At 32.2% G+C, this 13,774-nt stretch overlaps 1 protein-coding gene across 1 annotated transcript; it reads right to left on the minus strand.

The window, feature by feature from the left end:
- Nucleotides 1–5,158: 5,158 nt before the first annotated feature.
- LOC101422511 (olfactory receptor 52E2-like) lies at nt 5,159–8,110 on the minus strand. The gene is made up of 2 exons (XM_004469988.2): nt 7,198–8,110; nt 5,159–5,205 (listed from the first exon to the last, which is right to left on the minus strand). Exons 1-2 carry the CDS (start codon nt 8,108–8,110, stop codon nt 5,159–5,161), a joined length of 960 nt encoding a protein of 319 aa, XP_004470045.2.
- Nucleotides 8,111–13,774: the final 5,664 nt, after the last annotated feature.

Genomic DNA, 13,774 nt, shown 5'->3' on the forward strand with positions numbered 1-13,774 from the left:
AATGGTGTATTAAAGTTCCCCACTATAATTGTGAGTGCATTTCTTTCTCCACCTAGTTTTTCCAATGTTTGCCTCATGTATTTTGAAACACCCTGGTTAGGTGCATAAATGTTCACGATTATTCTTTCTTCTTGATAGATTATCCTTTTCATTAATATATATAGTGCCCTTCTTTGTCTCTTACAGTAGTTTTGCATTTAAAGTCTGTTTTGTCCAATATTATACACATCCACGCCCTTGTTTGATTATTGTTTGCATGTAAAATCATTTTCCAATCATTTACTTACAAGGTTCTTGTGTCCCTGTGTCTAAGGTGAATTTCTTGTAGATAAGATATAGATGGGTCTTATTTCCTTATCCATTCTGCCAATCTCCATCTCTTGACTGGAGAGTTTACTCCATTAACATCCAGTGCTATTACAGCCAAGACACAACTTACATTATTCATATGTTCTTTAGGTTTATATATGTCATATTGTGTTTTTATTTCTCTTTTTAACTTTTTAGCTATTCTTACTCGTAATATTCCTTTCCGTACCCTCTCTGACCCTCTCTCTGCTGTTTGTTGTTTTTTTTTTTCCTTTTAAGGTGCAAAATTCCCTCTAAAATTCCTTGAGGTACAGGTTTCTTGTCAACAAACTCTCTTAAATCCTGTTTTCTGTGAATATTTTAAACCCTGACTCATTTTTCAATTTCTGCTTTTCTGGATACCAAATTATTGGCGTATGGTTTCTTTGCTAAAAGAAAGAAGCTATGTCATATCACTGCCTTCTTGCCTCCACTGTTTCAGATGGAAAATCTATACTTAATCTTATCTAGCATCTCTTGCATGTGATGGATCTCTTTTATTTTGTGGCTTTCAGTATTCTCTTTGTCTTGAGCATTTGACAATTTGATAAGCATATGTCTCAGGGTAGGTCTGTTAGGATTTATAATGTTTGGTATGTATTGTGCTTCCTGGACATGTGCATCCATGTTCCTCAAAAAAGTTGGACATTTTCAGCTATTATTTCTTCCAACACATCTTTTGCCCCTTTCCCTTTTTTTCTCCCTCAGAGATGTCTAGAATGCAGATTTTTGCATATTTTGTGTTGTCATTCAATTCCCGGAGTCCCTGCTGATTTTTCCATCTTCTTATCTATATATTCTACTATTTACTTGATTTCATATATGATATCTTTGATGTCACTAACTCTTTCTTCTACCTGCTCATATCTGACTTTTAAGTACTTCCAGAATATTTTTGGTTTTTTGCATTGTACCACTCACTACCATCATATCTGTTATTTTTTTGCATATGTTTATGTTTTCTTCAGTATGTTCTCCCAGTGTCTTCTTTATATTCTTAATTTTTTCCTTCAGTTCATTAAGTTGACTCTTGACATTTGTTTGGACACCTTTGATTAGTCATTCTACATACTCCATCTCCTCCTGTTTTTTAGATGGCTTATTAGACTGGGCCATGTCTTTCTGTTTCTTAGTATGGCTTGTAATTTTTTGTTGGTGTCTAGGCATCTGTTTATCTTGATGGGCTTATTCAGATGATTAGCTTCTCTCTCTACTGTAGGGCCTTATTTTGTATTTTTGTGAGAGTGTTTGTGTGTGGTAAGTTTCCTCTTATTCTATATCCTTGTAGTTGTCTGTGTTTCCTTGAAATAATACTAAGGTCATAAAAAAGGAAAGTAAGAAGAAGAGAAAAATAATGATAATAATAGAAAAAAGAAGTAAGGGAAACATAGAAAAGCTAGGAAAATAAATAAGTAATAAGAGTGAAAAATCATTAAAAGTATAAATGAATAAGAGTAAAAAATTTGGAAATAAAAAAATGAAACAAGAAAAGTAGGAAAAAAATAGAATAAAATAAAAGACCAGAAAAATGATAAAAAGAAAGACAAAGGGGAAGAAGAAAATGAGGGCAAAAGAAGAAAAGTTGGAGTGAAAGAAAAACAATAGAAGAATGAAAAATGAAAGAAAAGAAATAAAGAACCAAAGGAGAAAAAAGGAAGGAAAAAAGAAAGAAAGAGAGAAGACAATAAGAAAAAAGAAAACAAAAAACACCCAAGAAAGACAAGCTTCCCTCTCAGGCCCAGAGGAACCATTTCAGGCTGCCAGTGCTCAACAATCAATTACCCTGCCACCTCCCTCCACAGATAAGATACCTGGTTTTAGTGAATAAAATAAATAATGAAAAAACTAATAATAAAATAATTTTTAAAATGATTTTAAAACAATTAAAAATAAGAGCCTGAAAGCCCTAAAATAAACAACAAAAGAAATCTCTGTCTATGAGTTCCCTGTCATAAGTTACCAGCTGGGTACCTCACAACCCTGTGGATCACTCTATGGATTCCTTCTCTTAGGAGGTAATGGGAATTGAATCAGGGGCCACATATAAGGAGGAAGGCAGTCCTACACTGAGTTACAAACCACTCCAAATGTTATGTAGGCTTCTGGAAACTTATCTGGCTCTACCTGCCCCATTAGTCTCAGGCTAGTTGGTCTTCTAACAGTTTGCTGACTATGTCTCCTGGCTTCCTTCTTTCCTAGACTGGTGAGGCACTTGTCTCTGCCTACCTCCTAGATGATGTGGTTCCTCTGTCTTCCATGGCAGCTGAGTGTGCCTGGTCAGATAATCTTTCCCATCTCCCTGGGGCCACTTCAGTACTGGCTGGGGTCTTGTTTTTAAGATTCAAAGGGGCTCAGGTAGCCAAATTCAATGAAGCAAAGCCACTCTTTACCCTCTGCCAGATCCTTTTTCCACCCAGAGAGGAGAACTTTAATTCCCACTAAGTTGGATGCAGTTAACCAATGGGTTTTACTGAGGTTATATGCCTTGATGCCTTGAGGGTGGGATATATGTGCTGTTTCCAGCCACAGGGGTAACTAATAGTTTTTTTCTTTTTGGTCTCTTTGTCTCTCCATCCATCTCACTCCTGGATGTTGTGCAGTCTCCTGGTCTGCAGATACCCAAAGCAACTCTATTGGATAGCATTTTAGCCTCCCTCAAGTTCTTTTTGTGAGTTTTGAGCCCTGCCTACTTACTTTGATGCCATCTTCCAAGAAGTTTTTTTAGTAGATGGAACATTTTGCAAGTAAAATATAAGTTCTTGAGAGTAAGTGTTCTTCAAGCAGTTGAGTATCTTCCTCCCACCTGGGATGCCCCAGGTTCAGTCCCCAATACCACTTAAAAATAAAATTAAAAAAAACAAACAACAAGCACACAAATAAAAAATCCACTTCAGAGGAGCACATGTGGCTCAGTGGTTGAGCAACAGTTTCCCACACATGAGGACTGGAGTTCAATCTGGGGTCCCATTACTTCAAAAAAAAATCTTAAGATCTTTCCATGTTTCTAATATTATATTTGGGGTAATTTAATAATTTTAAATAAAGTTGAAAAAATTATTTTTGCTGTGTATAGCATTTACATCTGAAGCATCTTTTTAATAATATACTGGCATCTTGATGCATGTAGATTTGAAATAATACTTCATGTTTAGCTTTTTAATTTAAATTAATATTGGGCCAGCATAGATATTTTTATTTTACATTTAAATAAATATTTTCAATATGGCATTGTATCCATTCTTCTAGTCCTCTAGAATAATTTTGGTTAAAAATAGGTATTTATTGATGGTAGCATGTCAGTCATATATTAATGTTAAAAATACTGTGTGCTGTATAACCTAAATTGGGAAAGGGGATCTAATTCTGATTGACAGTTTACTGAGAGGGCAAGACAACCTGAAATTTATTTTTCAAAAGGAAGTTTTGGTTTTATGAGGTGCTGGTTTATGTGTGATTTTTATTTCTATTTCATCACCACCTGGAAGATGTGTGTATTACTTTTTCCCATTGGTAAGGGCTTACAGGAAAGCTTTTATTTTTAACTTATTGTAAAGTTGGGTAGTGAATTAATTTGGTGGGATATGAGATTTATAAGTAGTTTTTCCTTTGAAATAATATAATCCAAGCTTTCAGAAGTTCAGGATGATGAAGAATTAAACAACTTGTTGGATATTTTGTAAGATTTCCCTAAAGTATTATACTTAACCTAAATGTGTAAATTGCAGAAGCAGAACTTGTGATGGTGTTTAGTATTATATTGTATTAAAATTCTATGTGAGATGTATGTTATACACATAGTAAATTTTTATTCAGGAAATACATGCTCATTCTGTATTTTTTAAAGTAGGGAATAAAGCATACAAAAAGTCATTAGGTCTATTGACCTACAAAAACTCTCACATCCCCAAATTGTCCTAGCATTCTCTGTCATTTTATGAGTGGAAAAAAATATTAGATAGCCTCAAAGTAGCCTAGCAGAGGCATTGAAAACTGAGCATTCATTGAAACCATCCCTGAAGAAGGTGAGATAAAACTTGTGGTCTGAACCTAATCAGATGGATTGCCTGCTAAATATACCTGACCAAAACCAGTCTACATAGGATCAAGTTGAGGATGTGATAAAAATATTTATTCAACACATGACAAAGAAAAAAGAAAAATGTAGCTTAATTATCAAGGGAAAAGGCTTTCAACAAACTCCACCCCGCAAATCACCCAGGTGCTCAAAAATTTATACAAAGACTTTCAAACAGCTATTATAGTCATTGTCCATGGTGTATAGACAATCAGTATAGAAATATGTGAGGAGATGGAAGTCTTTAATGGAGAAATAAAACTTATAAATAAAGAAACATGCCAAAATTTTAGACATGAACATCATGGTAATTGAAATTATGTGGGCTCAATAGCAGAACAGAAAGACAGAGTTTAAGGTAGATTCATAGAAGTTGTATGATCTGAAAAACAGAAGGAAACAATATTAAATAACAAAAAGATTCCCGTGGTAATGGGAAGCAATATGAAAATCTCCAAAATTCATGCCATTGGGTTTCCAGCAGGAGAAGAGAAAAGTGTAATAATTTAGTTACATAAAAGTAAATAATGATTTGAATGACAGTAGATATCTCAGAAGTAACTGTACAGACCAGAAGACAATAGAAAAATATATTTAAAGTGCTGAAAAAAATGTTAGCCCAATATTCTCTATCCAGAGTAAATATGCATCATGAAGGAAACTAAAATAAAGATGTTATCAGATGAGGAAAATCTAAGAGAAACTATCACCAGCAGACCTGCAAAAAGGAAATTTTTAAGTTCTGATTGAAAAGAGCTTACTCCAGTGGAAAATTTGAAGGTCTATGTTGCAGATTAAGCAAGTACAAATGTAAAAACGTGGTTAAAAATAGACTAATTTTTCTTTTTAAGTGAATAATATTGTCTGGTGGGGTTTCCATGCATGAAAATGTAATATATATGACAGGAGAGGACAAAGTGCACTATAATTGTTAGATTTTTGTATTTCACTTGAAATGGCAAGAATTAATTTCTAAGTAGATTTGAAAAGATTAGGTATGTTTTATAATATCTACAGGAGTGATTATTGGTCAGGGGTGATTTTGCTCTAGAGTGAACATTGCATTTCTACCTTCATCTAGCAGGGAGAGAAAAGAGATACTGCTAAACATCCTAAAATTCATAAGATAATAAAGTTTTTGTGACCAAAAATAACAATAATACTAAATTTGAGGTTGCTCTTGTGCAGTTCTTAAAAATTAAATAAATAAATAAAGCCAAAACCAATAGATTAATTAAAACTATTCAATTCCAAATGTAGGCAGTAAGGGGCTATACAAAGTAGAAAGAATCAATCAAAAAATACAGATGGGATTTATAGAAAACAAACCTTAAGATGGTGGGCCTATATCCAAACATATCATTAATTACATGGAATGCAAAAGATATGAACATACCAGTGAAAGACAGAGATAATGAAATCAATTTAAAAAACAGGATCCAACTATTTGTAGTTCATAAAACCCACTTTAAATATAAATAGATAGATTACAATATAATAGATGGTAAATATTTACCATTAAAATGCTTTAGAGAAAACTAGAATGGCTGTATTGCTATCAGACAAAGTAGAAATCAGAATAATGACTATTGCCAAAGAAAAAGAAGGATAATTTATCATAATAACAGAGAAAGTTCACCAAGAATACAGGTATGAATGCATATGCACTTAATAGCTAAGCTTCACAATATATGAATAAAACTGACAGAATATTAAATGACAAATAGCCAAATCCACAATTATATTTTGAGACTTCAAGATTTCTTTCCTAGTAGACAATAGAACAAGTAGAGAGAAAATCAGTAATCAAAATATATGCAATGCAGCTAAAATATTTATTAGAATGAAATTTTAATTATTAAATACTATTAGAAAAGAAAATGCCATAAAACGTTATCAATTATTTTTATTTAACATCTTTCTTTAGTTTGTTTAAATGTCACCATGGGAAATAATGTTGCTTGTTTTGTTCACTGCTGTATCTTTTATGCTCAGATAAGTACATGGCACATAATATCTGCTCACTAAATATTAATAGAATTAATATATAAATTAATGAATTAAGGACACCATTTGTTACATTTGCTTATTCATACTCTTGAAAAATAGTTTCTGATTCTTTGGAATTTTCCACAAGTTAGAAAGATACACAATGCTTACACCAGCAGTGTAAATAACTCACTTTAGCTCCCATATTCCTTCTCCATGGAGTCACCACATTATATCCTCCTTATCAGTTGTAGAGTAAAAGTCACATGGATTACCACACATTTTTAATTTTGGAAACTTCCCATTACCCCTTTCCCTCTGGTTATGGGGATGGTACAAAACCATCATAGAATTACTCTGATTATTGTCAGGATTATCTACTTCAAAATTATGGCATAAAATAGCCACAATCAGAGGATATTTCTATTTGGTTAATCTTATTAGATAAAATAATAAATATGTTTTATAAAGACACTAAATAACTACATGAACAGGAAAGTAATGAAACAAATAATCTAATCTTAAATGCTTAAATGTGCTAAAACTTATATAAAACACTTTGTAATCATTAAATTATGATGTATGCTTATTTTATCAATTTATAAGAAAGTGTATATAAATTCCACTTACAGAGGTGGTAAGTGGAAGAATTGATATTCTAATTCAAGGTCTGGCTGATTTCAAAATTAAAGAAATTTCTATTATAGCATCCTAGGAAATTGAGAATAAGAAAGACAGTACTCAAAACTTTCAGCTGACTTTAGTCATGAATAATTGAATAACACATTCTCGGATTTGTTTGGTCCTTACACCATAGATAATAGGGTTCAGCATAGGGGGTACCAATAAGTACATGTTGGCAAGCAGGATGTGGGTGTGACGTGGAATATGCCTACTAAAACGGTGAGTGAGGAAAGAAAAAAGTGCAGGGATGTAGAAGGTGAGGATGACACAAACATGAGATCCACAAGTGCTGAGGGTCTTCAGCCTGGCATCTTTAGAAGGGAGACTAAATACAGTGTGGAGTATCTGTACATAGGACAGAAAGATGCATGTCACATCAGTTCCAACAATCAAAATAATGACTGCCAAACTATAAAGACTGTTGATGGAAATATCAGCACAAGCCAATTTCACCACAGCCATATGCTCACAATATGTGTGGGGTACCACGTTAGTCTGGCAATATGACCATCTCTTTACCAGGAAGGGATGTGGTAACATCAGCACTAACCCCCGCAGAAGTGCCACTATGCCAACTTGGCCCACCACAGCATTTGTAAGAATGGATGAGTGTCTTAAAGGATTGCAGATTGCCACATACCGATCCAGTGCCATGGCCACAAGAAGCCCTGATTCCACACCAGAGAAAGCATGAATGAAAAACATCTGAGTGAGGCAGGCATGGAAGTTGATCTGATGGTAATTGAACCAAAAGATACCCAACATCTTGGGAAGGGTAGAGGTTGACAAGATGAGGTCTGTGATGGCTAACATGGAAAGAAAATAGAACATGGGTTCATGGAGAGCAGTCTCTGTTTTGATGAGGAAAAGGATGACAGAGTTCCCAATGAGGGCTACAACATACATTGAGCAGAAAGGGATGGATATCCAAATATGTAAGTATTCTAGACCAGGAATTCCTATCAGAATGAAGGTGCTGGGATTGGCCAATGAAGTGGCATTCAAGTCAAGCATGGTGATACTACATGCAGAGATTCTTGTTCACTTTCTCTCATTTGCTCTTGGAATATTTCAGAGTGAAGTCAAATGTGCCCATACTCTGATAAATCTGCAACAGAATCATGTAAAAACACAACCAGAATTTATTCATTTTTATATCCTCCTTTATAAGCTTCTTGGAAATTAAAACTATTGCATTCCTTGGTGTCAGCTATTAATCTAATTAAGGGCTGGTTGAAGAGTAGAATATCTTCTCTGCTGACATCCCTGCTTTTGGGTTCTAAACTCTAGAGTATTTTGACTGATACTAGTTGTTTTCATCATACCCTTGATAAACAGGATGAGTAAAGTTCCCAATAAGTAGAAGAGATTAATCACATCTTAACAAAGCAATGGTGATGGTGAGGAGGAATCTATGTTTTCCATAAAAGTTATCCCTTCAAATAACTTTGAAGACTTATTATATGACATAAACATTCAATAGATAAACTTTGAAGTAACACATGAAGGAAAAATAAGTTTTTCAGATTTCTATGCTTTTTAAATTTTAGCACCTTAGAATTTTGCCTCCATGACAAATTTTTGAACATTGAACAAACAAAACAAACAAACAAAAATGCAGTACCTAACCATCTTCAAAACTGTGGCTGACCATGGAAGCCCTGACTTACCTTCAGTACCAAATTTTCTGCTTCTGTTGCCTGCTCTCGGTCAATTTCAAGCATAGCTGAATATCATACATTCACAGTAATTCTGAATATTTATCCCTTATCTTCAGGAAACTCCTCCTTACCTCAGATGCTTTAGTCCTCCCATCATTGCCTTCCTCTCCCTTTATGCTGGGGCATATACAAATGAACTAGCTGTTCTTTCTTCAAGATCAAGTATGTTGTGCTGAATGAATGCCATAAAATCCAGATTTGAATCATTCTCTGCATGGCAGGTTCATGGCAGATTTTATAGCCCCACTGGGGCAGTCTCAGGGATCCAAACTCTACTACAGTTATTCCTTCACCTTCTGGGAATTGGATGATGCCTGAGGGAATAAGAATTTTCTTTATCACCTGCTGTCAGGTAGATTTGAAATTTAGTTTGAGAGACACTGAAGGAGCTTTATCAAAGAAACAATTTTCCCCAAGTTTCAGGCCTCTGATGACAACATTAATTCAGTTCAAATCAAGGGTGCAGTTAAGTAGGAGACTTAGATGAGGAAACATCAATAAAGAACAAAATTGGATCTCTGCTCTATTGTCAGACTTAACTTGTAATCACACTGTTACTCACATGCAAATATACATATATCTCATAATGAATCAATACAAAAAATAAATACAGATACAAATATAGACATAGGCATAGAGATATAGATATAAATATAAATATAAACATCAAAAACAATGAAATAGTTTGATACACACTATAGTGATATATACATATTAATATATACGTATTATCTGTACAGACACATATATATTATATAAAAGAATATATAAACATATATGCACAAATTCTTATATACATATATATGCACTCTTTCTTATATACACACAATTGTATATTATATTTGTATATATGCATCAATATGTACCTATATACATATATGCATATTGATATATATTTCTAACTTCATAATGCTGATATTATATATTCTCCATGCAATACAGATATATATATATATATATATATATATATATATATATGTCTGTCTGGAATGTCACAATTTTATATTCAATAAATATTTGTTAAATTATGTTTTAAGAATTATTAAGATTTTAAAAGACAATCGTGAAAATACATAGAAAATTGATCCAAAAGCTTAAAGAAAAATAAATGAAAATTACTTGAGATGGGTATGAGCTTAACTATTTCAAGGAATAGAAAGATGGACTGTCTAGCTGGTGTCTTTTAAATAAATAATAATAGAGAAAGGATTTTAATCATAAATTTATCCAGAGGTCTTTAAAAAGTAGTGTAAGATTTTGCTTATATTTTAAATAATTGGGAAAACAAATTACAATTTTAAAGAGAGGTTGAAGGTGATTTGAATGGCACTTTAGACTTATAATAGGTTGGAGAGAGGAAATTTCACATCCTTGCATAATTTAGATCGAAGCATCAAAGCTGAGGACAATATTTGATAAATACCCGTACACTTCAAAAAGGAAAAATACACATAAAACTCCATCTGTTTCAAATGAGTCATGAAGCCATCCAATGAGATTGACACATTCATTCCTCAAGGTAGGTGTGCACAGCCTGAGGTGGACTGAAGCTGATGGGGATGTTACTTTCAGGTCAAGAAGAACTGAATCTAATCCCATGCTTCCTGGTTAGACTAGTCATATGATTTATTATTCAAAAAAGGACACATCTGAGAGTAAAGAAGATGTTTTTATTATGCTGAGAAAATGGTACTTGAGATCGATCAAGACAAGCTGATCAAAGCTAAGAGTTTGATCTTGTGAATGTTTATTTCAACTATTGATAGAAACTCTTAAAAATCTAGAGCATTTTCTGTTTCAGGTGCCCTAAAACCATGACATGCAGCCTAAATGCAACTGTACAGAATAATAAGGGAGCAGGAAGATCAGATGAAGTCTCCCAGGAAGTACAGATCCAGGAAAAGTGTCCTTAATTTTGACAAATTTTCCTCATAATTTATTTTTAATGAATATCAAAAAAAAGCTCTTAGAAAATCCAAGTGTAATTATGAATTTATAAATTATTATAAAATGCATATTTTATATTTCTATTATAGAAATAAATTTTCTACATTATAGTTCATAAAAATTCAAAAATTTAAATATATCTCCATAAAATTGTGCTTGGAAATTGTATATAAATATTTAAAACATTAAATCTGATGTAGAACAAGTTGCATTTATGAAAATATTCACAAATTTCTCATTACTTCTCATTTAATTGGAAGTTTATATATATTCAATATGGAACATCTTCTCTGATATTTTAATTTTATCTTCATCATCATAAGTTTATATAAGAAATAGAATATTCAATTAATTTTGAACTATTCCATATGTATCTCCAAAATTTTCTAGTATACCATACAACTTTTATTTGTGCTGAGTAAGCATATGGCATGAACAAGTTTGGCATAGCTACACTAATTTATGTAACAATAATAATAATTAATCTTATTAAAATATTAAAAATATTAATAAATTAATATTAATTAATTTATGTAGCAATAATAATATTAATGATAATAAAGAAATAATAGATGAAATGTACTGGGACACTATTATATACCTATACCGTGACACAAGATTTGCATATAGTATATCATTTTATTCTCACAACTTTGTGAGCTAGGTACTACTATGATCCTTTCTTTACAGATGAAGATAGATATTAGATAATGTGACCAAAGTTACACAGAAAAAGTTGGATACAAGGTTTGAACCAAGATCTCCTGTATATGAAATTATCGCACTTAATTTTATGCTACATTCTTTAACAATATATTCCTATTACCCACATCTAGACTGTGGAATGCAAGTCTCATATTTTATTGAGAAAAACCCTTGAAGAGAGTTTACAGAATTGGAAGAAATGTTATTTGGATATATTAATATCTTCCCCATGGGAAAAATGTTGAAAATGTTCTTCCCCAGTGCAAATTATTCAGAAAGGTGTGTTTAAGAGAAATACTCATAAAGATTTAGGGTGCTTAGATCTTATGGGGCCAATGGAAGGAAATGTTCTGCTTTCAGTTATAGGTACTCTTTCCTATTTGGGGATGAGTGTTGTGAATCATCAACATTTTGTTAGTTGTCCTGGGCAAATTTGATGAACTAGAGAGGAGGTGTTGTTTGCAAATCCCCTGAGATTACAAAGTGTAAACGATAATGTTAAACTACAGACCTTGGTTAGTAGGAATGCTCCAATATTTGTTCATCAATTGAAAAACTTACCACAGTAATGTAAGAAGTTATTATTATGGAAAAATGTGGGAGGGGGAGGGGAGTATATGGGAATTCCCTATACTTCTGATGTAACTTTTCTGTAATCTAAAGCTTCTTTAAACGTAAAGCTTATTATGTACATAAAAGAAAAAGGGAAATTAATTACAATAGTCAAATAATAAAAAAGATTTTGTGTAACTGGGAAACTGTAAAAGAGGTGTTTAACCCAGTTGGAGATTTGCTGAGCCGCAGATACAGAAAATCCCATACTGCTGTGACCAGGGACATCTCACTTCACAATTCAAAAGATAATAATTATTTGGAAAATGAGCAATTTCAGGTAGGTCAAAGAGCTCTAAATTAATAATATTTCACTTCTTATATTTCAGTCTTCCTTCCTGTTAACCCAAACGTGAAGAAAATGTTAATCGGCTGAATGGAAGAAATGTGTGAAAGAGAGGAGAAATAAAGAAAAAAAGAGATGATGCACTCCCTTCCATAAATCTGACCACTGAATTTGAGGAAAGATGCCACTATTAATTTATTTTGGGCTAAAATTGTAAGATTGAAAAATATTGAAAAAATAGTAATTTCCCCAGAGTTTACAACCATAAGTTTATTTTCATTGAATGAATATATTTAAAAAGTACAGAAATGATGCAAAAATGTCTAGTTTCTTAACGTTTATTAAGACCAATCGACCAATCACCTGCTAAAGTATATAGAACCACTTTACAGTATGTAGGTAGCAACATAGGCTACTCACGATTGATGGATGAGTTCAGCCAAATATTAACCACATGAAAAATTATTAAGCATAATATAGAAGTCCACATGAGTAAGAATCTATAGAAACAAAAAATAATTAGTATAATTTGTCAAATATTTCTGATATTGGAATCATCAGAAGCAATACAGAATAGCTATTTTGGAAGATTAGTAAAAATAAAATAATAAATCAGAAGACTCAGCCTGTAACCAGAAGCTATACAAATACACACAAATGTAAAAATGGGTAACAATAAAAATAATGACATAGTTTCTAGAAATAAAAAATATTAATATGGTAATTAAAATCTAATAGATGGAATAAAAATTTATCATAATCAGAAAATGAGAATTATGGGCTGAAAAATAGAAATGAAGTAATTTTGACATTGCAGTAGAGAAAAATAAGATTGTAAATATGGAATAAAATAAAATATATTATACTGAATAAAAACTAGCAACAAATACTCAATGGAATTCCAGAATTGATAGAGAAGATATTAAAAACAGAGAGTGAAACATTACATTGCCAAAATAAGAATACAAATTATTGAAAGCAGAGTTCTTAATGTTTAATATGATCCAGAAGAAAGTAAAATGACAGGCAATAGCATATGCCAGCTTAGATTGTGTACAAAACCAATTGTCATTGGTAGACAGAAATCCTAAACAAAACATTGTCAAATAAATCTAATTATAAATAACGTATGAAACATTAAATCCAATTTTGCTTTATTTCACAGATGCAAATTTGGTTTAACACTGATATTCAATGAATATGATAGAAAGGGAAAAAAGAACATATAACCACCTAAATATATGAAGAAAAATTTTAATAAAATCTAGTAGACATTCATGATTAAACATTTTATAAAACTTAGCATAGGTAGAAGTTAGGGGGGATTTCCTTAATCCAAGAAATCACATTGAAAACATAAATACATAAATCTCAAGTAAGTATCACACAGAATGGCAAAATATTAAC

This window comes from Dasypus novemcinctus, chromosome 10 (assembly GCF_030445035.2).
Source record: "Dasypus novemcinctus isolate mDasNov1 chromosome 10, mDasNov1.1.hap2, whole genome shotgun sequence".
Classification (NCBI taxonomy): domain Eukaryota; kingdom Metazoa; phylum Chordata; class Mammalia; order Cingulata; family Dasypodidae; genus Dasypus; species Dasypus novemcinctus.

What these genes read in the sequence shown, in the direction of transcription:
- LOC101422511 (XM_004469988.2), bottom strand. Translation starts at nt 8,110, where the DNA reads ATGCTTGACTTGAATGCCACTTCATTGGCCAATCCCAGCACCTTCATT. An exon ending in GACCAAACAAATCCGAGAAT is followed by an intron (nt 5,206 to 7,197) that starts GTGTTATTCAAT and finishes TCTGCAACATAG; the next exon opens with ACCTTCAAATTTTCCACTGG.